The sequence below is a fragment of the Opisthocomus hoazin genome, chromosome 11 (genome assembly GCF_030867145.1).
Source record: "Opisthocomus hoazin isolate bOpiHoa1 chromosome 11, bOpiHoa1.hap1, whole genome shotgun sequence".
In the NCBI taxonomy this organism is placed as follows: domain Eukaryota; kingdom Metazoa; phylum Chordata; class Aves; order Opisthocomiformes; family Opisthocomidae; genus Opisthocomus; species Opisthocomus hoazin.
The window spans coordinates 6,690,071-6,713,349 of record NC_134424.1 but is presented as its reverse complement, the minus strand read 5'-3'; the positions used below and the strand labels follow the sequence as shown (position 1 = coordinate 6,713,349).

Genomic DNA, 23,279 nt, shown 5'->3' with positions numbered 1-23,279 from the left:
GCTATCAGTTAAGTTTTCATTTAAAAAAAAAAGGTTGGTTTTTTTAATCCACTAGATGAAGGTCAAAGCATAGACCCAACACTCCCTCCTTATTAACCTCAATTAGGGGTGGTAAATAGATGCTTTCTCAGGTTAATCATAAAGAATTGATTTTTTAAAAGAAATACCTGAAGTAACATCTAAACAGTGAACTGCGGGGATCAAGCATGAAGACATTTCAGATCACACACTGGTCAGCTTCCCACAGGTCCTCAGGGACCATCGCTGCCGGTTGCAAATACCCTTTAGGAACAGGAATAACGGAGCAAGGGATATAAGAGAAATGAATGAAATGGATGCTCTTTCCAGGAGGAAGACACACCCCTATAAATGTACATGGTTTGCATGTAGTTGCGAACAGTTTTCTGTAGGTTTAAACAATTCTAATGCTTAGTGTTTCTAATGAGTTGTTTATGACTCTGGACCTTCAATTTACTACGTGCTGAGCAGGCTATAAATATTTCTTCTATATAAATTATTAATAAAATCAACATCTTTTATCACTTTCTTGCCTGACATTAACTAGGATGAGCTGAAAGTCCTACAAATGCTTTTAAGCTCCCCCACCAGTACACACGAAGAAAATATTTGCTTTTATACAACAGTGGAAGTGCTTTTTCTGTGGCTAGAATAAATTCCCTCAGTCTTTCTGTAGTGGATACTAATAAGCATGGTGGCTTTGTTATTACCTAACAAAAGGCTGACATGCTTTAGCTTTAAAAAATCATATCTTTCCTATTGTCCTTTTCTTCTTAGCCTTGTTTTCTGCTGTAGTTAGTTATTTATCTCATCTACAGAATAAACCCCATTAGTACTAACAAGGGAGATTCAGATTAAGGGCTCACAGAGGCTTGGATCTTAATGTTAACTTAGTTGTGTGAGCAGGAATTTATCAATTTGGGATTAAAAATTAATCACCAAAAGTGCTTTAGAAGCATGATTCATAGTCAAACCAAAATACCAGAATGTTTATTTGATTCCATAGAAAATACAGATGTCTTTATCTTAAGTCTATGGGAATTGCACTGGAAACTAAAAAGGAGTGTGTCTTTAACAAAGCTAAATTTGAACCATCACGTGTGATAATTTCATTTTGTTTTTCCCTGCTTTCTTTGCCTTCCTCAGTGTGACATGACTCAGACAAAAATAGCAGGATAATATCACAGATGTTCCTTTACACCAATCACTGGTTATTGCTTATCCAAATGATGTTTTAATACAAACACACAACTGCTCCTTCTGTTTTATTGCTGTCAAAATTTTGTTTCAAATTTAATAAATGGAGAAGTGTGAGCAGATGTGTCATTGACAGTTTGCTTTCTTCACTGGGCTGTGTGGCAAGCTAGAGGATGTTAGTCACATCTGCATTTTTAGAATATTTAATTCTGTGCCTTTTTCACCCAGTCTGGCACTCCTCAGTTGGCTGTTAGGGCCAGTGCAAATGGGCTGTGGCTGTGCAGCAGGTCTGGAAAGCTACCACAAACTTGCAGATGTACAAGCACTCAGCACCCATCGCTAGCTTCTGCCACTTCAGATACCTCACCAGCTTCTCAGAGAACATTGGGTAAACTCACTTTTCCAGCCACAGATGGTCCCCAAGAACCTTATTGATGATTTAATTTCTCCCAAATTTTTCTCAGTGTTGGACATAGTACCGTAGCATCCCTAACTGCAGCATGCCTTTGGTGTTGCTCCCGCTGTGCTCCAGTAAAGCCCATGATAAGACTGGCTGCCAACATCAGATCAATGGGAGTCTGCAGCCTCTGGGATGTCTGGGTCATCAGACAAAGGGCATTTCTTGTCAGGTGGAGGTGTTTCAGGACATCTTGCTGTGTGGTGGAATTTGGGCAGGAAAGTCAGTTAGATCCTAGCTAGCAAGGATCCCCTGATGTATTGAAGTGGGTAGCTAATGATTCTGGGAACCAGGCAGAGAGAAATCCCAGGGAAGAAACTATCTTAGTATAACAACAGCTGAGGCCATAAAACACTATGAAATAAATATTCTTTATAAACATAAAGTGAAAATACAGTCCCTCACTTAAAGTTTTAATGTGATTTATGTCTTTAATTTATTTAAATCAGTGACCCATCAAATGCAGGCACAAAATTAGAAATTCAGCAGAAATTTAAACTGCCATAAGGAAATACTGAGGTTTTATTTGCTCTCCTGCAGCTGCCTCTCCATGTTACATGAATTTATCTCAAAATGAAGCACAATGAGGAATCAGCTTGCCAGAATATTATTGATCTGTGATTTGGGTACCAGGCTCAATACACCATAGACACAGATGTGAAAGAGACAATTTACTCCCTCTCCCCCCCAGATTTTTCAGAGAGTACTTGGTTTCAGGTATATAAATCTGTAAGCTTTTCATAGCAGTTTTGTGACCAAATATGTGCCACGTATTACAGGATTTTTCAGTAAACTAAGAGTGAGTCAGTATCCTTGTATTAATCAGATGGTCATGGTTTGAAGGCTGCTGATATCCATGTCACATGGCCCAAAGGGATCTACACACAAGTCAGGTCTGTAAGGCACTGAAGTGAAGGGTTCTCTTTTTTTTTTCCCGGTTCTTTTTTTCCCCATTGGTTACAGTGGATTTGGTTCAAGCTCAATAAATTCAACAACAAGTACCGGATCTTCAGCTGGTGTAAATTTCACACATTTGCTTCAAAAGCAGCCACTGCCTTTCGCTGTGGGAATTTTCCTGCTATCTTGGGTATACACAATTTGCAAGTTCTGAAGTTGGAGTGTCCAGGTCTGTAACTTTGAAAAAGATACTGAGATTTTCCACGTGTTACTGGTGGCCGTACTCTGAACAGTGCTTTTCTCCTCCTTTTTACTGTCTTTTTTGGTGACTAGTAAAATCAGTACTTGTACAGACATTTTCCAGAAATATGTGACCAAATTATGCCCGCAGCATTTGGGAAAAACATGGTCCATGTATGAGGACAAGGTAAAAAATTCACAGCAGGAGATTTTCTTTAGCCAGCTGTGCTTGATTTTCTTTTAGGAAATTGGTGTTTATAACAATCTGTCCCTACCTGCAAAAATAATCCAACCTTTTTTCAATATTTACCAGGAAAGCTACACCAATGTATCAATCTTTAAGTACAGAAAATCATGTCTGAGCACAGGAAAAAAGGAGCGTTTTAATTCTCTCCAAGACATTGATTTCTTTTGTAGGCTCTGAGAAGTCAATCAACTTGCTTGCCCCTGCAGTAGCCACTTATTCAGAATATAGGTGGTGCAGGAAGGAAGGGCTGATGGGGCAGAGTGTGTGTATGGATGTTCATGGCTTGAATGAAGCACCTCTATGAGTGGCTGCCTCAACAAAGAGCCAGTTCACTTTGGCAGGCTTGGAATTGTACAAGCACTACTTGGAAAAGCTCTTTTATTTTCCGCAGAACAAGGTTAGTTCAAATCATGAGCGTATTTATTCCTTAGGAAGATGTCATTAGGACTAGGCTCTTTGAAGAGCAACAAAGACGAGTTGCACTTTCTAAAGGCTGTAACATTGTATGTAAAAGCTTTCTGAAGTCTGGCCATTTAGATTATTTTTAAAGTATTTTTTGTTATTAAATTGAGCCATAAAGATGAGATAATGGCATTCAAATATTTGTTCTCGTTCCACAATGATTATGTTATCACATTATCTATTTCAAGGAAAAGCTCTCACGTTCATGATCCAAATTTTTTGCAAGTGATTGTAGCTATGCTCAGCTCTATGCAAAGACAGAGTCTCCTCAATGGCCCATCAAACTCTGCTCTATGCTGCTCTGTGATGATCACAGCAATTTTGTCCTAAGCTTGATAGGACCAGGTAATAGAATAAAACTATGATGAATTCTGCAAGATAAGGACCAGTAACTGCTACCTATTGTACCCTACCATACTGTACAGCTTGTAAGTGGTACCCTACTATTATAGGTGTAGCTGTGCGATCTCAGTCTAGAGGTATGTGCTACAAGCACTAAGCATGGACATTGGCAGATTCACCTTACTTCTCATATGGAACCCGCGCTGATAGCAGTAGGAGACAGAAAAGGCATGCTAGTTTGTCAGTTATGCCAAAAGATAACACAGAAAAATTTATCCCAGGTTCTAGCATGAGTTTGAGAGTCTTTGTGGGTGTAAGGTGGGGTACTGGAAAACACACTCTGCCCTGTCTTTAGCCAGAGAGTGATCAAGTAGTGGCTTGCAAGTCCATTGCCTTGACCTCAGGGTTTTTTTTATTGTCTCAGAAGCTTTTCTGGATTTCCCTTCTGAACACAGAATCATAGAGTCACAGATTCATAGAATAATTTAGGGTGGAAAAGACTTTCAAGATCATCAAGTCCAACTATTAACCTAACGCTGCCAAGTCCACCACTAAACCATGTCTTCAAGTGCCATATCTGTGCATCTTTTAAATACCTCCAGGAATGGTTACTCATCCCCTGGGAAGCTTGTTCCAATGCTTGACAACCCTTTCAGAGAAGAAATTTTTCCTAATATCCAGTCTCTACCTCCCCTGGTAACTTGAGTTTGTTTTCTCTTGTCCTATCACTTGTTACTTGGGAGAAGAGGTGGACACTCACCTTGTTACAACCTCCTTTCAGGTAGTTGTGGAGAGTGATAAGGTCTCTGCTTAGCTTCCTTTTCTCCAGGCTCGGTCACTCCTCATAAGACTTGTTCTCTAGACCCTTCACCAGCTTCCTTGCTCTTCTTTGAACAAGCTCCAGCCCTATTCCTAGGCTTTCTGACCACATGCTCCTGCTCCATTGCCTGGTGTCATGCCACTGTGCTGACAGCTCCTGCTACAGCTCTGATAGTGATGCACAGCAAGCATGGTATGCGGCTGTGTCTCTGCAATTGTTATAGTCATGTTTAGATGCAGATTTAATCTGTATCAGGCATGGACATGCCCTGCATTAGTGTCTCATTAACAGGATCCCCTGATAGACAGCATATGCCAGGTTTTTCTGAGTCCTAGGAAGATAAAATAGGTGATAGCAATATAACATCAGATCCATCATAATACAAGAGAGAGGAATCCATGATATGTGATTTACTCTTGGTAAAATCATTCCCACTCAAACTTTCTAAACCAATATGGACTAGTAGAATGGTTTTATACTAGACCAGCTCTTTACATTTTCAGCTGTGATACCTTTGACTTAATACTAGGACTTTGCAAGCTGAATTTGCAGTACCATCAAACCACAGCTCCAAGAACAGTCTAGAATTCTCTTTCCAGTGTCATCTCTATTGACCTCAAAATGAGACTCGCTTTTGCAATACTCGGTGGATTATGGAGCCCTCTAATGTCAAGAAGCTGCACTGGGTGGAACGTCCTCCACAGCTCAGCTCCTCACCTGTGAGCTTGTTCAGGTTGTGAATACTGGCAGATTCATTTTACTATGTTGAACCAAAGGATAATATACTTTAAGAATGAAAGACATGTATTATACGTGCTAACTCTACATACAGACTTCCAAATTGTATGCCTGTTTATACTGTGGTAACTGCTGACTAGAGTGGTACTTCTTTGGGCCAGAACTCAGCATGGTATCTTTAAGAAACTGGTATTTTTTTTATTATAGATGTTTTTACTGCAGCGGTGACATACAGCATTCCATCAAGTACTGATTGGAAAAAGAGGTAAATAAGCACTCTGTGTTGCATGACGATTTTCTTTGCAGAATAGATACAAAGGAAATTTCTGGAAGAAGCCAGCAAGTTAAAGTTAGAAATGAAATCCTGCCAAACCCTTCAAGTTGGGAAAAATATGGGGTTACCAAAGAAACAGAAAAATGTGACAAGAGAGCCATGTCACTGAACCTCAAACATTGTCCAATTGCCGAAAGAAAAAGTGAGCTATATTAATAGTAGAGGGTTTAGCATGTAACAATGAGAAAATCTGTAATAATGGCTTAAAAAGCCAGTCTAATTTTCTGTGACCCTACATAAGCTTAGTAATACTCATTAATGTCTACATGAATTTGTTAAACCTTCTCAGCATTGAGAAAACATGAATTCTTTCAATTTGGATTTGTTTGCATCTAAAACTTTCATGTGCAGTAGCTTCTATGGGAGTGACAATAACTTCTATTTGAGGATTAAGGAAGTGCATTATATATTCCACATCTCAATAACAGTAGCTAAATAGTGTAAACATCTACCACATTTCTAAATTCAATCAAATGGACAGATCGCTGCCCTTTTAAGTAAGCAATCTTACCTGTAAGAGAATCATTCTGAATTTCATAATTAAATGAAAAATTAGATTAATGGAAGCGAGGCTATGAACTGATGCAGATTGATTGTAACAACAGGGTCATTAATAGTTATTAATGATAACTGGGGTAAACTGTCAGATATCATCCATGTGTAACTAGGTAGACATGAACAAATGATTAATAAATGTGTCTTAAAGAAAAAGAATCCTTGGCTGAGACTTTCGTGAACTTGCAAGCTAGAAGAGTAGATACAATAAAATACAAAAACAGGGGATTTGCTTTAATTTTGGGTATACTGTGTTTAAATAAGAAACCCAGCATTACGCAATGGCCTGCCATGGAAACAGTAATGTTATGGATTTTAGAAGTAAGTTGCAATGAAAAACCCATTTTGACTCAGAAGCCTATATCCAGCCCTGACTAATTTCATTATACTGCTCAAGCTGACATACTGATTAAAAGAAAGTCATTCCATTTACTGCTCCTTTTAATCGTTAGGTAAACATAATACAGAGTGCTTGGTGCGTTTGGTAAATAGGAAGTAGATCAGTTATTACTCCTCAGGTGCTGATAGCGCTATCATACTGGATTATCGCCTGTGTTATCAGCACCCCATTCTGCCATATAGCAACTTCCTGAAATTGCAACATTATAAACAAGAGGCCTTTGGGTATTTGCTTTTCTCTCTTTCACATATACATAATCACTCAGCAATATTAGGATTGTTAAATTATCCGTAGAGCCAAATGACTTTGAATTAGACTTCTTTCTTAACTATATCAGTCCCCTGTGTGCCACTGATATCTGTGGAACTAATACACAAAAAGATCTTCTCTGCTGGGGCCATGTTCCGCCACCCATTTCCAGACTAAGGTGAATCTAATGCATAAAGCCCCCTCAACAGCTCGTGCTACAATGCACAGAGTACACACTTCTCCAAGTGAAGAGATGGGTGAGAGTTCCCACACTAATGTTAATTTCATGGCTGTCAAAGAATCCTCTTCTATGTCAATGCTCTCACCCCTTACTGGAAAGGGACATTTTCAACTTACATGTGTGACTTACTGTCTTCAAGGCAGATGAAGGCATTGCAACAACAGGGTGGGGTTTTGCAGAACACTGGTATAGATATAGCTCTTCTAAAGCAATGGGAGCTGTACTATTGATTTCCATGAGAGTAGAATTAGAGTATAGCTTTCCAAACCTCTGTGTGTGAAAAATGCAGAAGGTATTTTAAAATTTAGAGATGGTATAATGAGGGCTAAGCGAAGCTGAGCTGGCCCACTGGTGGGCCTCCTTCCTATTGTCTCACTTTTGGCCAGGGAGAACCACTCCTTTCCTTGCATTTGCACTGGCATCATCTGACCTAAAAACCCAGGGCCAGCAATGGGCAGGGTGCTCAGAGACGGAAGGGAATGCACTATGGCACAGGTGGTGTTTCTCCTTGGACACGGCTGATCCTTTCCCTCAGATCCACAGAAGTATAGAGCCTTGCTGTGCTACCTTGCAGGGCCACCACACAGGAGGATATGTCTAAAACCTACGAAAAAGGGTTTTTAGATTTTTAGTCTGTCATTCTGCAAGAACGAGCCTCCAAAAGTGCCTCGGGTAGGAGTTTTGAAAAGCTCTAACTTTTCAAATTAATATTTTTCAGGCAGTTCCTGTCATATTTATTATTACAATTACTATTACTATTATTGGCATTTTTGCCTATAGTTGCTCATGCATTTTCACAGAGTGAGGGTAAAATTGGAACCCAATTAATTTTTCCAATTCAACTCTCACACCTCTGAAAACCAAGAAGATTCAGAAGTTGTCACCAGTCTGCCTATTATTTTGTTTGCTGCTTCCCTCCTGAACAGTGGCAGGATGAGCTTATATTTGATACCTTGTTGTCATTTCTCTTTGTTTGCTGTTTTCTAGATGCTGATGGCTCGTTGCAAATTGGATTAGGCTCCCAGCATGTCAGCTGTCTGGACAAACTGCGGGAGCAGGTTAGCTGGGAAGAAAACCTCCCAGAGATGCAGGTGTAGTACTGTGTGCATGGCTTTCCCTCTTTGCAGTCACTCTGACTTCAAAGAAGTGTTTTACGAGTTCCGACATTCAGAGCATTGTAGAGAAAAGTATTTGTTCATTCTTCCCATCAGCTACTCCCAGCAACAGCCTTAAAACAGTTGGTGAAGGGGAGGCGTTTCACTGGTCTGATTCCCTTAAAGCAGCAGCAACTTGCAGGACTGCATGGCAATGGTAGGTGCTGTGACTTTTTTGCTGTCATCCTTCCTAGCTTGTGGATTCTAGTTTAATACATCCCCACAGCTGCAATTTTCCATGGGCTTAGTTAATATTTTGCCTTCTGAATGCAGGAAGATGCATTTGCAGAGGCTGAGCCGGGAAGCAATTTTTCTCACCTGGTAGCATTTTAATGTTCTTGGGGAACACCAATCTATTTGTTAAAATTTTGTTCAAATAACACCTCAGCCAAAACTGCTATAACTCTTTTCACATGAATGTCCTTGTCCCAGTGTCCTTGTTTTAAGCATAAATTTTCTTCAGGGTCTGTTGTATTTGCTTATTTGTTTATTATTAAGGACGTTGCAGATTGAGAAAAATAAAGGCAAACAGGCAAACCTGCAGACTGCTGAGCTGAGAGACTCGTGTCCTAATAACAACACACAGTGAGGTGTAGATTCTCTCATTGGGATAAAAGTCTGGCCATGAACAATGACAAAACTCTCATTGTCTTCAGGAAGATCAGCATTTCTCCAGCGTCTGTCTCGTAAGAGCAGAGGTTCTCCTTCTTTGACTGAACCTTGTTTCTAATTCAGTCACTGTCAACACTTTCTTTGATTTCAACCTCATTATGATCTTTATCTATTTTTCCCCTTCCACTGAAAGGTTAGACTTCTTAAACAGAGCTATGAATTCTACAGAAATATTCTCATTTAGACAAAGTTGCCATTGAGTAACCAGGTATTTTTCATCAAAAAGACAGTAAGATCATGGCACTGATTTTACACTGGTGCTGAGAAAATTTACCCTTCAGGCCCACGTCTCAGTCTCCTGTTTGCTTGACTCATTGCTGATTTTTCTCTTAGCAGGTGAGTAGTTTGACCATCTGATTTTATTGTTGGTTTCTTTCCAAATGCCAGAAGTACTGAGTATTTAAATATATATCTGAAGTTCAGCAGGAAGTTGAAAATTGATTCTCTACAGCAGTTATCTGAGATACAGTTGAAGTTCTTGCTTCAAGTTAGCCAGAGCAAAGAGCTGAAGCAGTCTCAGTGGAATGCCAGCTTGGCAGATGTTCTGGAATGATTTCTGTGGCATCTTTGAAAATAAATTCAGAAATTATGCATTTTTTTAAAACAAGTCTCTAGTTTACTGTCAGCTCTATTAAATAAGCATGGAGAATAAGAAGAGAACAAAAAAGATTTTGAATTACTTGCATAATAGTCAGGCAGCTTTTGATGGAGGCACAGGTGATGAGTTGTCAAATATGGTGATGATCAGATTATGACTCCTTATGATTTTCTTTAGCTGTGCTGTGGTATGGCCACAGGCTCTAGTCACAGCTCATCCTCCTGGTGCTAGATCTCATAGTTGCAGATATAAAGAAGGTGGCTTCTGCCCAAACTAATCCACAGACTGCAACAGGAGTCAGGGGGTTGGACAGGACAAAAGGATAGGAGGACACAAGGTGGTAGACCATTGCTGGAGTTTGGATAGCCACGGAGACAGACATCTGGTGTCTGGATGGCTGGTCCTACACGTGCACATCCACTGCTAGCTGGTGTTGAAGCCTTGTGGCTTGACCTCTGCCATGAAAATGAATTCACCCTCCTCTAGTTTTCCAAACAGTTCCCAAGGCTGCTGAGTGCAGCTGAAGCAGAGGAGTGCACTCCAGTAAAGCTAAGTGCTTACTGTAAAACTGGCGTGACATAGTCATATTTTTACTAATGCGTCTGTGAATTGGGTGTACTAACAGAGATGTAATGACTCAAAATGGTCACCTTTGTCGTTCTGAGTCGTATATAAATGAATGGTTAAAACAGCACTTGGATGAAGAGTTTAATGATGTTTCTCTCAGCAAAATCCATGAAACTAATATTGGCTAAAATATTTGCAAGAATATAGATATGACTTAGACATTTCTCTGCCTAAGGTTCAGCAGCACCTCCAGTGGTAGCCTGTTAAATGCTACTTGGACTCCAGAAGCTGTGACACGTGACAGATCTCAAACCCCCTTTTATGCTCTGGCAAGAGAGTGAGTGCAGTAATGATTCACTATTACAGATAAGTGTTAGTTCAATACAGATTGATTTGGGTTCTGTATCTTTTTGTGTAAAGTGAATTTCCACACAAATGGGTCTGGTGTGTTCAAACTTCCTAAATAATGTTTCCACCAAAATTCTGTAATAAATAAATTTCCCTAAAAAATCTACTGGAATTAAAAATAAATCAGCAGATTCTCTGTTCAGCAGCAGCAATAAATCCTTCCTGTATCACAGCATACACTGTTTACATTTGCCTAGGGGCTCTAAAACATTATGAGATGAAATGATTTTCCTGTTCCTTGGTGTCTGGCTGCCATAGAATTTAAGTGTTTCATGAATTTAATTGTGAAGAGAACAGTTTGACATTTTTCAGCTCCCTGTGAGAAAATGGAAGGAGGAGCCAACTGGATCTTGTGCTGCCTGGAAAATGATTGATATTTAAAATTTAGCTGTGATGACTATATCAGGTGAGATTCAGAAGGCCAGCAAATGACCCAGTGTCCATTAAAGACCCACGTAAACTGTCAAAAGAAGGCTTTTATAGCATAAGTAGGCCCTAGCCTTCTGCTTGTGGTAGAATTTCATTCCAGGTTGCATAAATTTCTTTATTTATGCAACATTAAGCCAATTTTCAGCATTTCCCTGAAAATCTATTAGTTGCTTTCAGGCTCTCTGAAAGGTGTCATATGTCACTGCATGAGGATTCATCTGTCATGCTTTAGGGAGAGACTTTATATCTCTAGCAACTAAAACTTGTAAAAAGGCAGTTGCGATCTTTTGCTGAAGCATACATAGAAGAAACAAAAGCTACTACTGTTGCTTAGATGTAAAAAGAAATCTTTTTTTCAATGGAAAAGATTATTCTCGTTTACCTTGACTGCTGAAATCGAGGAAAACATGTAGCTTAAATCTACCAAATCATTTTTGTACAATTTAGCGAGTGAGAGAGGACTGCTGTACAAGCTGGAAAAAAAGCAAAACTACTAGTTGTGCCTCCTTTAAACATACACTCCTTTATAGTTTGGTTTTCAAATCTCTATTTTCTTTTCTTGGTCCTCTTTTATTCACTTTCATGCTTTGCAAGCAATATGGGAAGTATTTCTGGGCCATTGTGTATGCTCACTTATTCTGACTTCTCTGCTTGGTGCACAGAAGTCAGGGTGTGACGTGAACAATAATTTGATGTACAGAGCCTACAATGCCAGAAGAATCTAGTATTCTATTCAGAAGCAAGGGAAAACAAAATCTTTCAAAACCTGGGAAGAAGATGGGGTAGTAAAAAGGATGTGTGGGAGAAGAGGAATACAAAAAAAGGAACAAAGCAGATAAATTTCAGCTGGCATGTGATAACATACTCCTCAGTTTCCTAGAGTTAAATTTGTAGCTTCCAATATATTTTAGTGATGGATCCCGCATAGCAAACTTAACCTAAATTATCTCTTATAAATTTGTTTTCTAACAAAAGAAGGAATTAAATATCATCTTACAAATTTTGCTAATGTGCTTCGTAGTGAAGCAAAATCAGCAGTAAGAAAAAGAGTACTGCTGACAATTTCAGTGAAGAACAAAATCAGTCAAGTATAATGTTCATCATTCCTTATTTAGTATGCTAATTCGATCCTGACATTCTGCACTGTGATGTGCATGGCTTACTTTGTTCAAGATGTTACCCAAATTATTTCTCTGGGAGTTGTCTTCTTCCCTTGTCACCAACTTAATACACATGATTTTAGTATACACGGACTGGAAATGAGTGCTTCAAAAGTTCCTGATGGGCCCAGCACCTCTCTACGTGCCTACCAGATGACGCAGAGACAAATGAATCTGCTTCCAGGGACACCACTGCGTGAAGCATTTCTTTGGTTCATTAAAGCAAATGCCTGGATACACGTTCAATAAATGTTCTTTATTACTGAATATTAGCAGTGGTGTGAATGGGTCTCTTGAACTTTGTAACTACAATCAGGTTTAAGAATGACAGAATCTAAGTCTTGGGAACTGGAAAAAATAAAAGAGTAAATCTGAAAACAGAACAGACTAGAGACTGGAGAACTCCTGCGTCTCTCTTAGGGTGGAACTGTGCATTAGCAGATGGCAGCCTAAAAACAATATGTGCTGAGAGAGCTCGAGATGTATGGCAAGATTTTCAACACCTACGCAAACGCTCTAAAGAGTATTGTCTGTCAGGGGTGGTGTAGGAATTTACAAGTTGCTTTTGTGTGGATTTCTGAAGCTATTATCTACATACAATCAGCTATGAGATGTTGGAGGCAAATTTAAGGCAAATTTTTACAAAATGGGATACGAGAACTAGTCACAATATTAATCCATGTGTTTTGATGTGAGCATTGCAAAACTCATATGAAACAGCCCAGACCCTGCTTATTGGTGGATCGTGTAGCTAGGTTGCTTGTGAGAGGCAGCAGAAAATTGCAACTGAAGAGCAAATCGTGATCTTGCCATCTGCCTGGAAGGAATTATTATATAGGGTTTGCTGTCAATCAACCAACCTGTTTTGCAGCAAAGGCAGAACAGTATAAGACTTTTTTCCATGCTCATTTCATGCACTAATTCCTTACCCAGAGACTAACCATCTCCAGCACTAGCACAGCACACAGGTCTCTGGCTGCAGCTCTCTGCCCAGCCCTGCAAACAAGTAGTTGATGTGTGGAAGAGAGTGCTTGGAGTGTTTTTCTTAAATAATGACAAACCCCATAGCTGTGACAAGGAATTAAATCTTCAGGTATTGTGTTTGTTAAAGTGATGGCATCAAGAAAGTATTGGCTGCTGTAGATCACATATTTGTGTTGATTCTCACTATTTTTTGTTCCAGTGGAAGAACTTTCCCCAATCTCTCATTTCCACCTCTTGAAGGGAGACTTTTGTGTTGCTTTCTAATTTTTTTGGTTGGTTGGGTTTTTCTCATGAGCATAACTGGAGTCAGAAATTGTCCCTGTCTGCCTGCTTTCTCTTTTCAAGGATTTTCCTAAAAACTGTAGGCTGTAGTATTGCACACTAGAGTATTTAATCCAAAATCAAATTAGCTTGTGTAGCACCTCTAATCTGAGGGTCTCCAAACATACTAAAATAGGTGTGTGGAAGCCACACCATGCCCCTGCGGAATCCAGGGAATTTTAAAAGTAGTGAACTGAAATAGAATTTAAGGTCACCTACTGAATCCAGTGTAAGAATTCACACTGCAGGAGGCAAGTAGCAAAGAAAGCTCTCAATTTGTTAATGTTTTTCCACCACTGGCTTTCTTTGTGATAAAGTGGAAACAAATACACAGGTTTGCAGATAAGCTGCTGGGTAGATCCCCTAGTGTATTATGAGAGCTGAGATTCCCTCTGCAGCTGGGGCTGATGCAGAGTTAGTAGACCTTAAAGTAGCACCTGGAATTGCAAACACCAGAAGTGTGACACTGCACAGCTGAATTGGCTCCTTGCATTTTCCTCTTGCAGAGGTGCCAGTCAGAGCTTTCTTTCCAAAACAAGATATTTCTAAGCAGAGCAGCTGAGTTGTGCCAGGATGTGCATTGGATGTGTGCTGGAGCACCCAAGCATACCTGGGTGCCTGGAGATATTTCACAGGCAGGAGAGGCATTAAGCTCATAGCGGAGCTCCTAGCACACAACACAACCGCCCTGGCTTATTTCCTGAATCAGCCTGGTTGTGCCCTGTCACTGCGATTTACTCTTAACTAAAAAATATTTTGCACCTGATAGTTTTTTGAGCCTTCAAACGAGCTCATCCCTGTGTCAGGCTGTGGACCCATTAACGGCTCAGGTGCACTGAGTTTATAGAAGTTCCCAATCTGGGGGAGGAGGGGAGGTGAGAAGGGTAGGGTGGGGTCATAGTGCTGTTTCCTCTGGAAGTGGAAAAAGCAGCCAAAACTTTACAGAAATAAGTTTTTGAGTTAGGGGGATGTGGAAGTAAGAGCTTCACCTGCCTGCAAGCTCAGACCTGTTATTTTTAAGGTTGGTGCTTAGAAAGTAGGCTTTTGGGGCTGGTAGAGTGGGTTTCTGGTTGTGTTTGTGGTTTGTGTTTTCATGGTGTGTTGGAGAAGCTCGTTCCCCTTACAGTGATGGGAGGGGTTGGGGGTGGCCAGGAGAGGACTGATGTATTTTTGAGCTTTGGTCTGTGTGGTAACCTTTTTGCTATGGCTCCTGGCTGCTTTTCCTACCATTTTCCTAATGCCAGGAGAAGGTAGGAGGCTGGCTGGCTGGCTGGCTGGGCCAGGGGAGAGTTTGCCATAGTGCAGCTGGGAAGAAGTTGGGATATTGAGCTGGGAGGGACTTGCTGCAGTGTTATAGGGAGAAATTTGTTTCCTAGATAGCCCTATTTCTATGCTGCTGCCTGAAATATGTGAACTTTGACAAAGTAAGTTTACTTTAGCTGCTGTTGAAGGCTTTTTTTTATTATCTGGGGATAATGGAGACCTATTGTTTGTGAAGTTTAACAGAGAGGTAGGAACATAGCATAGAGGGAGTGAAGACAGCCCAGTGACCATGTCTGAACTCCCCATAGTGAATTTGCTTCCCAGAGTGTCTCAATTGCTTTGCTTCTGTTGGATTTGTTTTATTTATGTTGTTAATATTAAAAACACTTGTACCTTCATGTAAAAATTCACTTTTCATCAGGAAAAGTAAACATTAAACCTGTGCTTGAGGACTGATATTTGACATACTGAAACTGAGGAATCAAATACCAAGCGTCCTCTCTGGCTACAGATGTACTGATTTTTGGTTCACGGGCTCTGGCTCATGATTTGTCAGCTGTAGATGGGCCTTGCATGTGAAGTGGGTTTAGCGGGTCTGAAAAGGCAACTGCAGACTGACAATAAGGATAGTTCATTCTGAAACCAGAAATATTTCAGTAGTCTTTCATGTAATGAATTCAACTAGGCTAATAAAAGAATTTCTGGGATGAAGGCTCTTGAGCTTGTGCTGTGCAGAAGTTGAGAATCAATGAGAAGAGAAGATTCTGGATTTTCTAATCAGGATGATCTCTCTAGCTAATGTATAGCTGATAAAGGGTAACACTATCAGTACTTGACAAGAACACCATGACGGGCACCGCTCTAGGGCTGTCTTAACTTAGATTTCTTTGCTTTTTGGTATCTGTGAACTGAAACTAAATAAACAACTTGTATCCATTATATGAAGGTTATGTTTACCTGCCATGATGTCCGGAGCACAGTCATGGTTTTGTGGTTATGTTTTTAATATATTGAGTGCTGTTGAAATTTTGTTGCTTGGTGATAATGTACTGCACAGATTATTTGTCTTGTTAATCCTTAGTGCATACTGATCTTGTTGGCTAATGGAAAGCTATAGATAAGGGTTGAGATTTTTTTTTTTTGTGCCTTGTCCTACATACCTTAAAAATAACTAGGACACAAACTTTTTCATACAAACTTCCTTGACAAATATAGATGTGTTCTTTTTTTTTTTTCCTTTTTCTCCTTTCTTAGGCATGGAAAAACTGTAAAAAGCAGAACCGTTGCCTCCCAAACACAGTAATTGTGAAGACTAGACATCCCTTTAACAAGGAATAGCAGCATCTTCAAGGTAGGCTGGGAAAAATAACTGTGAAAATCTATCCTTTTGTGCTCTGCTCTCGCTACTCCCTGTTTTTGTCAATATTCAGACTTGTTATTTAATTCTTTGGTGTTTTCCAGTATGAGCTACTTCTGGTGCTCTTGTGTTTTGTTTTGGTTTTTTTCTGATGGCTTTGCTTATGCCATTTTGCTGGTTGGATCTTCCCTGTACATTTGGGGGTAGAGGACAGCTGACAAAACTGCTGTGTCTGCCAAGCAAGGTTGGTGTGGCTGTGGTAGCAAGGAGAGAGGTATTGCGGCAATGTGGCATGAGATAAGAGGGTGGAAAGGAGCCACCAGGTTTCTGGGTGCCAAGCACAGCAAACAGAGCTTCCCCACTGAGCGTGTCGTGCTGTTCCCTGGTGTTGCTGTGTCCTTGGCCAGTCCCTTATACCTACATAGCTACACCCACTCTGGAAACGGAGCAAATTTCCCAGCACCCTGTATTTAGGTGGGACAATAACTGTCTGAACCAGCCCGTGGGCTCCCATGGAAAATGGTTTCCCTGCACATGTTGTTCCTCAACTCTGCTTCTTTAAGCTTTTGGTGTGTATAGTCTTTGTGTTTGGCCAGCAGAGGCTGTGGCCACAGCCAGATGATTCACCAAATCTTTCTTTGACATTTTCCTTCATGAAAACTTGTGTGGCTTTCTGGATGAGCTTCTTGCAGTCAGCATGGTTGCTTCTTGGAAAATCAGTGCGTCTTCTCTTGCTACTGGAAAAGCTAAAGGAGAAGAAAGCCTGACAATATAGACAGTTGTAACATTTAATGCTGTTGTAGAAGATGTAGGATGGGAAGGAAATAGGTTCAGTTCAGTCACTGAGGTTGGACCAGTTGTCCTTCAAGAGGAAGAAGAGCGATGGGGACTGAGAAAGGGAAGTCTCAGGGCAGGGAAAGCTTTCCTGGGAATATACTGAAGGTGCAAGAAAGGAAGTGGAAGACCACTATGAACATCTGGCTGAGCAGAGAGGGTTGCATGTGAAATGTCAAGTATCGCTACACTTGCATGCATTGAATGTGGCATGTAAGCGTTTGTCTGGGCAAAGCTGTGTCCACAGCTGGTTTCTAGGAAGCCCATATATCTTGTGCTCTCCCTGTACCAAAAGAATCCTGCTTTAGTGTTTGTGTACTCCCTGTTCCACTGGGGAAAGAAAAGAAGTGCTAGGAACACACAAGGGAGGCTTAGGGGCCTGGGGGAGGGTTGCTGCTTGGCTGGTTTTAATCTGAGCTTCATGGTTGCTGTTGAGGCTATTACATTTTAGCAGATCAATCTTTGTGCACGCAGCTGCTGGTTTTCCATGTGGGCTGGCTTTCAGTGGAGGGCAAGTGTCGTGGGGAGGCTAGGGGGCCAAGCAAAACTTCTGCTCTGTCAGATTTTAAAAAAAGCTTCCATAAATGGTGTGGACATGAGACAAGAGTCAGTAATTTGTCTTTGGTGAAGGTAAGGTAAAACTTGCTGTTAGACTACACTTGGCTTACCTGGGGTAGGAACGTGTAGGTACTGAGGAGCTGCAATGTGCACTGCCTGTTGCCCAGGCATCAGCCAAGACTGAGTTTGGGTCTATAGGAAAGAGCTTTGTAGGGTGGGTGGAAGCAGCTGGGAGGGATGGAGAACACAATCTGTGAAAAGCAAAGCTTCATTGTCCCAGGAGCACTAGAACTAATGAGCTTTGCATTTCAAAGGTGGCAAGCCTTCTTTAGACCCTGTAAAATACATGCCTGGGATTTGTTGTGTTAAATCTCTACACAGGGAAAAGGCGTGTGTGGAGGAGGGGAGAGAGGCAGAGGAGGCAGCATGCAGAAAGTAGAGGCCAGAGGCCCTTATTTGGGTGTAAGTACCAATCTGCTGTCTGCATGAGTCTGCTGGAGTTGCATATGCTCCCCTTTTCTGTGTGCATAGAAAATTGTGATAAATAGAGTTTCAGGCAGTGAAGAGCATTTATTTTTATTTGCCTATTTTTGTCATTGATTTGGCATCTCTAGATGAATGGTGGAACCAGGAGGAAAAGGCTTTTCTCCTTATGAATACAATCCTTGTGTGTGTGAGGCAGCCTGTCTCAAAGGCAGTTTGATGCCTGCTGACCCCTTGCAGCCTACCTTCACCTTGGAGATATCACACCAGTGTATTGGTCTGCTTTTGGCAGCTCTGCCAGCAACCCATGGAGTCTTTCACTCAGAGCTGTGGGTGGGCAGTTTTCTGTGCTCTCTGACTAGGATAGCTCAGGTCCTGGTCTCTGTCCTTTCTTCTGTTTGCCATCAGATATCAAAGTGGAGATGGAAGGACTTCTTTCTGACCACTTCCCAGCAGCCAGGCATAGACCATGCAACCCAAAGTCTGTTCTGCCCCTCTGCAGGGCTGGGGTCCATCCTGCCCCAGTGCTGGAGAGAGCTGTAATTGCACAGGATGGTAGACACAAACTTTTGCCCAATCTACCTTCTTTCTAGAGACAAACTACTCTTCCAGCCTTCCCTTTTTATGACAAAGGCTTTTGAAATGTGCAGACTGTTCAGTAATGCATTGTTTTTCCTTCCTATTTTCTTTTCAATGTGTCAGTTTTAGTAGCCCCACATTCAATACACAGGCCTGTGGGCATCATCCCCTTCCTGCTGAAGTGAAGAGGCTAACCAAAGCATCAGGTGAAGATGACACTGTGCCTAGCTCAAAGCAGGGTATGAGGAGCTGTTTCATGTCTTGTTGGTCCACTGAAAGTTAAAATTGGCAGCAAAGACCTCAAAGCAGGTGTGAGGATGCTTCTGCAAGATTTGACAGGGACTCCTCTGTTCCTGTCTGATGCTGTGAGCCAGGGCAGGGAAGAGACTCTGAATGCAGCCTGTTTAATATTCTCTTCTGTCTCTCTGATCTCCACCCTACCCTGCAGAAGCAACATGTCCCATGTTTCTGCAGAGCTTGTCCTGAGCAATAGCAGCATCTGTCAGGGGTTACGGTGGCATTAGCCTCATGGAGCTGGAAGTTAGCAGTGCTTGGCAGAGTGTCAGTTCTGCTGTACCTTACATAAATCTGTATCTTGCATAAATCTGTCTCTGCCTACTCTGCCAAGGTGTGTGGTCACAAATTGCCTGATTCCTCCTGCTGTCCACAGGCCTTTCAGTTTCCTAGAAGATTTTATTTGCTTCTTGAGGCCCCTCTCCCTCTTCTTGCTTCACACCTCCCTACTCCATACCCTTTCCCTTGTAATTTCCCCATAAGCCCTAGAGGGAACACTTGTTAAACAGGTGGTGTTTTAAAATAAATTCCCATCCTGCCCCTCTCAGGTGCTGCAGGAAGCTCCCCATGTTCCTATGGAAAGAGGGGAGGTCCTGAGCCTCCCAGTGGCTTTGGCAGCAAACCACAGCAGCCTGCCACCCACCACCTTCTGCTACGGGCTGCACCTGATCCCAGATCCTGGTTCCTTGCTCATCAGGACTTGGTGGCACTTACTGTGCCTTGGTTGCATCTTGTCAGCTTTCTTGGACACTTCTAGACCCTTCTGAGGCCAGAAAGTAGCAGCAACTGCCTCAGTTCTTGGCCTTCTTCCAGCGTCTAAGGGAATTCATGGGGAAAACAAGAAAACATGTATTAAACAGCTCATTATATCCCCAACCCTACTTGTGTCGTGTTTATTGTACCAAGCACCTGGAAAAAAAGTTGACCTCTTGAAAGCATCTCTGGCCACCACAAGGCTCGTCCTGCGCCATTCCCTCCTCCCCAGCACTGCTCCAGGACCTGATGGGAGCCATGCTGTGGTGGTGGCGCGTGCTGCAGGGAGGGTCCACTCACCAGTGCTCTCGTGTGTCACTTTGTCACACCCCTCCCAATTGTTTTCTTGTTTCAAGGCTGTAATAAAGAGCTGCTCTGAGCGCTGTGGCAGAGACCAGCGTAATGTTCCCGTCGGTCTGCAGGGCCAATCTCTTAATATGCATTGTCCAATAAAATACAGCTTCTCCAAAGGCGTGTGTGATCTCTCAAGTAAGCTCATTGAACCTCTTGGTGAGAGTCTCCACTGAGATATTCTGTCCTTGGGTGCTGAGAAGGAGGTGCTTGAGAGTAAGAGTACTTATTACTGTTATTTACTATAGTTTGGTGTCTGGAGCTGGTAAGCAGTGAAGGTAGTACGCTCACACAGGTTATCAAAGGAAAAAAAAATTTCCCATGTTGTGTTATAGCATGCACCCTAGGCTCTGAAAATGGAAGTTTCTGTTTTGTCTCCAAGCATTCCTTCTTGTGTAGGCAGATCTGAAAGCCGTAATGCTAAGTGAATGGTATGTATTAAGTCTATACAATGGCTCTTTAAAAGATAATTACGTATGGTACAAGAGGGAGAGGAAACCACTCCATTCCTGTAAATGGCCACTTAAGATATGGACAAAAAAATGAATAACTGTAATAAATAATCTGGTGTATCTGAGCTTTAGCATTTAGGAGGAATAAATCAAAGCTCTTTCTCTATTGTCTGCTGAGATGCATCGGAAATAGAGTTGGAAGGGAAGATTTCACTCAGAGTAGTGGCAAGGTGTTGGAAAGCCCATGGGAGAGTCTAGGAGTCTCCTGCCTTCCCCTGTCTCTCCCGTGCATTTTGTTACACTTTCCTTGCACCACCCCTCCCCACTCGCAAGCGAGTGCTGCTCTCCTGTGAGATGGAAAAGACTCCCATAAGTCTCACTTGCCTCTTGTGAAGAAGTGCAAGAACAACACCTGGGGAATCAAGCCTCTGCAGGCAGAATTAACGCGTCTCCCAGATTGCTCATTGGGTGTTGCGAGTCCTTTGCCTCCAACGGCTTTGCCTTTCCACCAGCGCTCTTCCACTCTCCTCTGCCCATTCGTACTGGCTCCTCGCAGACGAAACCAGCCGCTCTTCTGCTCCGTGCAAAGTCTGAGTGCCGGTATTTAAATACAGCTCCGGTTGCTAAGCCTCGGCGATGAGCGGAGTGCCTGGCTGGGGCTGGCAGCCGAGGGCTGTGTCGCTTTAAGGCATGTGATACTTTTCCGAGCAGGGATGTATTGAAGTAGGCTACGGTACTTACAGCATTGTATAGCAGTGTACGTACAGCTGCCTTACTCTGCACTGCCTGCGCTGGAGCGAGGCTGCTCTGTCGTTAAACAGAAACTGCTCCTCGTCCTTAAGTATCCTGGAAGCTGCAAATTATCTCAAGATCACTTCAAAGGTCTCATCAAGCAGAAGGTGATGCTAGGAGATGATTTAAAGGTGAAAATGAGAAGGTTTCCACCCCTCAAACCTTGGCCACTTTTCTGACGGCAGAGTCTGAGAGCTCAGATGTCTTCTTTACTCTGGGAACAGGATTTGTAACAAAAGACTTTTTTTTTTTTTTTTTTTCCTTCCTCTTCTTTTAATCCTGATAAAGAAGATTATTGGGAAGCTATTATAAATCCCATGTTGTGATACAGATGGATTTTAAAAAGTGTTAGATCTTTCCAATGAACACTAATAGAGTGCTCTGTTCTTGGTTGGATTACTCAGGTAAGGAGCTTCTTTAGGATTTAAGATTCAGAAAGCAGATCTGGAACTCATCAGATAAGTGGAGGAATACTCACTGCTGTGTTTCTTACTAACAATAAGATGATCTGGGTGTAAAGGTGTGTATGTGACCGCAGTTTGCTGATGAACAAGTGCATGAAGAAATGTTTGTAAGAAATGCTGGGGTTTGAGCAAAGGTAGTTTGAAATAATGTAGTTTTGAGAGGTTTTTATAAAAAATCTGGGGGGGGGAGGAGGGCTGGGGGAAGCAGAGACCTATTAATAAAGTGTGCTGTCCATGTGGTTAAGAATATGATGCCCAAGGAAAGACACAGGAGCATTTAGCAGGCTGTAGAAGTTTGGCTTTGCTTCCTATTTGGCTAGGATTTTTAAAGTTCAGTTTAAATAACCTGAATACCTGAAATATCCCTGTGTGAGAGTCACCTTTCTTTCTTACCTTGTTGTATAAAAAGCATGGGAGCACCAAATATGACAAGAAGGCATTAATACCTGAAGACATGGAAAGCCTACTGGGAGCTCCCCGATCTGAGGGGATTGAATCTATTTTGCAAGATAAATAGGTCTACAAAGAGAGGAGGAAAAGTACACTGTATACTGCAAAGTAAACAGTCGGAAATGAAATTAATTATATGCTGAGCAGTCCATCAAACACTCAGTACAGAGAAAGGAAGAGCCTCACGCTGATTAAAATAATGTTATGGCATGTTCTATTGATTATACTGCTCAGTTTATGTGGTTCTTTTCAGCCCTTTTAAAGCTTTTTTAAAAAGCTTCCCAGAGACTGTCTGCTGCTTTAAAATCAGGGGAAAAAAATTTTATATGCATATATTTTATTACCACTGTATTTCAGTATTTTAATATCATTAATTTTTATACTGCAGTAATCCCCCTGATTATATCACATGCAGACTTTTTATTTTTTAATTGTTACGGACATGATTTTTGTATGTGAGAGACTGAATCTTTCAGAGTCTTTCTTGCTCTGTGAAAATGATGTTCAGCTGATTGGATTATTAGATAGAAAACGGCATCACGTCATTGGCTGGATAAGGAGAGTGCCTGAAGTTTGATTAATTTGGCAATATGAAATGCAGCAGAAGGTGTTGTTAAGGGAACCGGACGATGTGTAGTGTAGCTGAGCCTTGCAAACCTCCCAGTCCTTGCAGGCATGTAGGAAGAGCTGTTGAAGTCAAAAAGTCAGAGGGAAATTTAGCCAGTTATTACAGTAATGAATACAAGTATGAAAAGTCACAGTTGTCTGTATTTGATGGCCAAGTATGCAAGCACTGGGAGACAAAGAAATTGCTCTTTCCCTTTGCGATAGGAATCTTTTCAAAATTTTGAGACAATCTGCTTTGCGAACAGATCTAGTCTTCTATAGAGTCCATGTGAAATTCAGTCTGCCCATACTCCAGTCCCACCACATGCCCAGCCTGAACAAAAGGAAGCTGATTTCGTCTAGGGATTAGAACATAATTCTGAGAAACAATTGCTTTGGTTAGCAGACAGCATCACGATTAAAAATTAATGCTCGCATAAGTCAAAAACAATAAATTGTTACCTTCTTGGTCAGTATTAGCCTTCCAGTGTTGGGACTGGAGTAATTTTGAAATGCATCTCATATGTGATGATGTTGTATGCCTATCTGTAAT

General features: G+C 41.5%; 1 protein-coding gene across 3 annotated transcripts in view; it reads left to right on the top strand.

Moving 5' to 3' along the window:
- The first annotated feature begins 20,761 nt into the window (after window positions 1-20,761).
- The window catches only part of TAFA1 (TAFA chemokine like family member 1), a 236,099-nt gene continuing 233,581 nt past the window's right edge, over window positions 20,762-23,279 (top strand). For 2 of the 3 annotated variants that reach the window (XM_075432474.1, XM_075432472.1), the window contains exon 1: window positions 20,762-21,610. In XM_075432474.1, the coding sequence (XP_075288589.1) occupies window positions 21,568-21,610 (43 nt within the window). In that variant the 5' untranslated portion in view covers window positions 20,762-21,567. The remainder of the gene's footprint in view (window positions 21,611-23,279) is intronic. The other variant, XM_009936639.2, reaches the window with a different exon arrangement.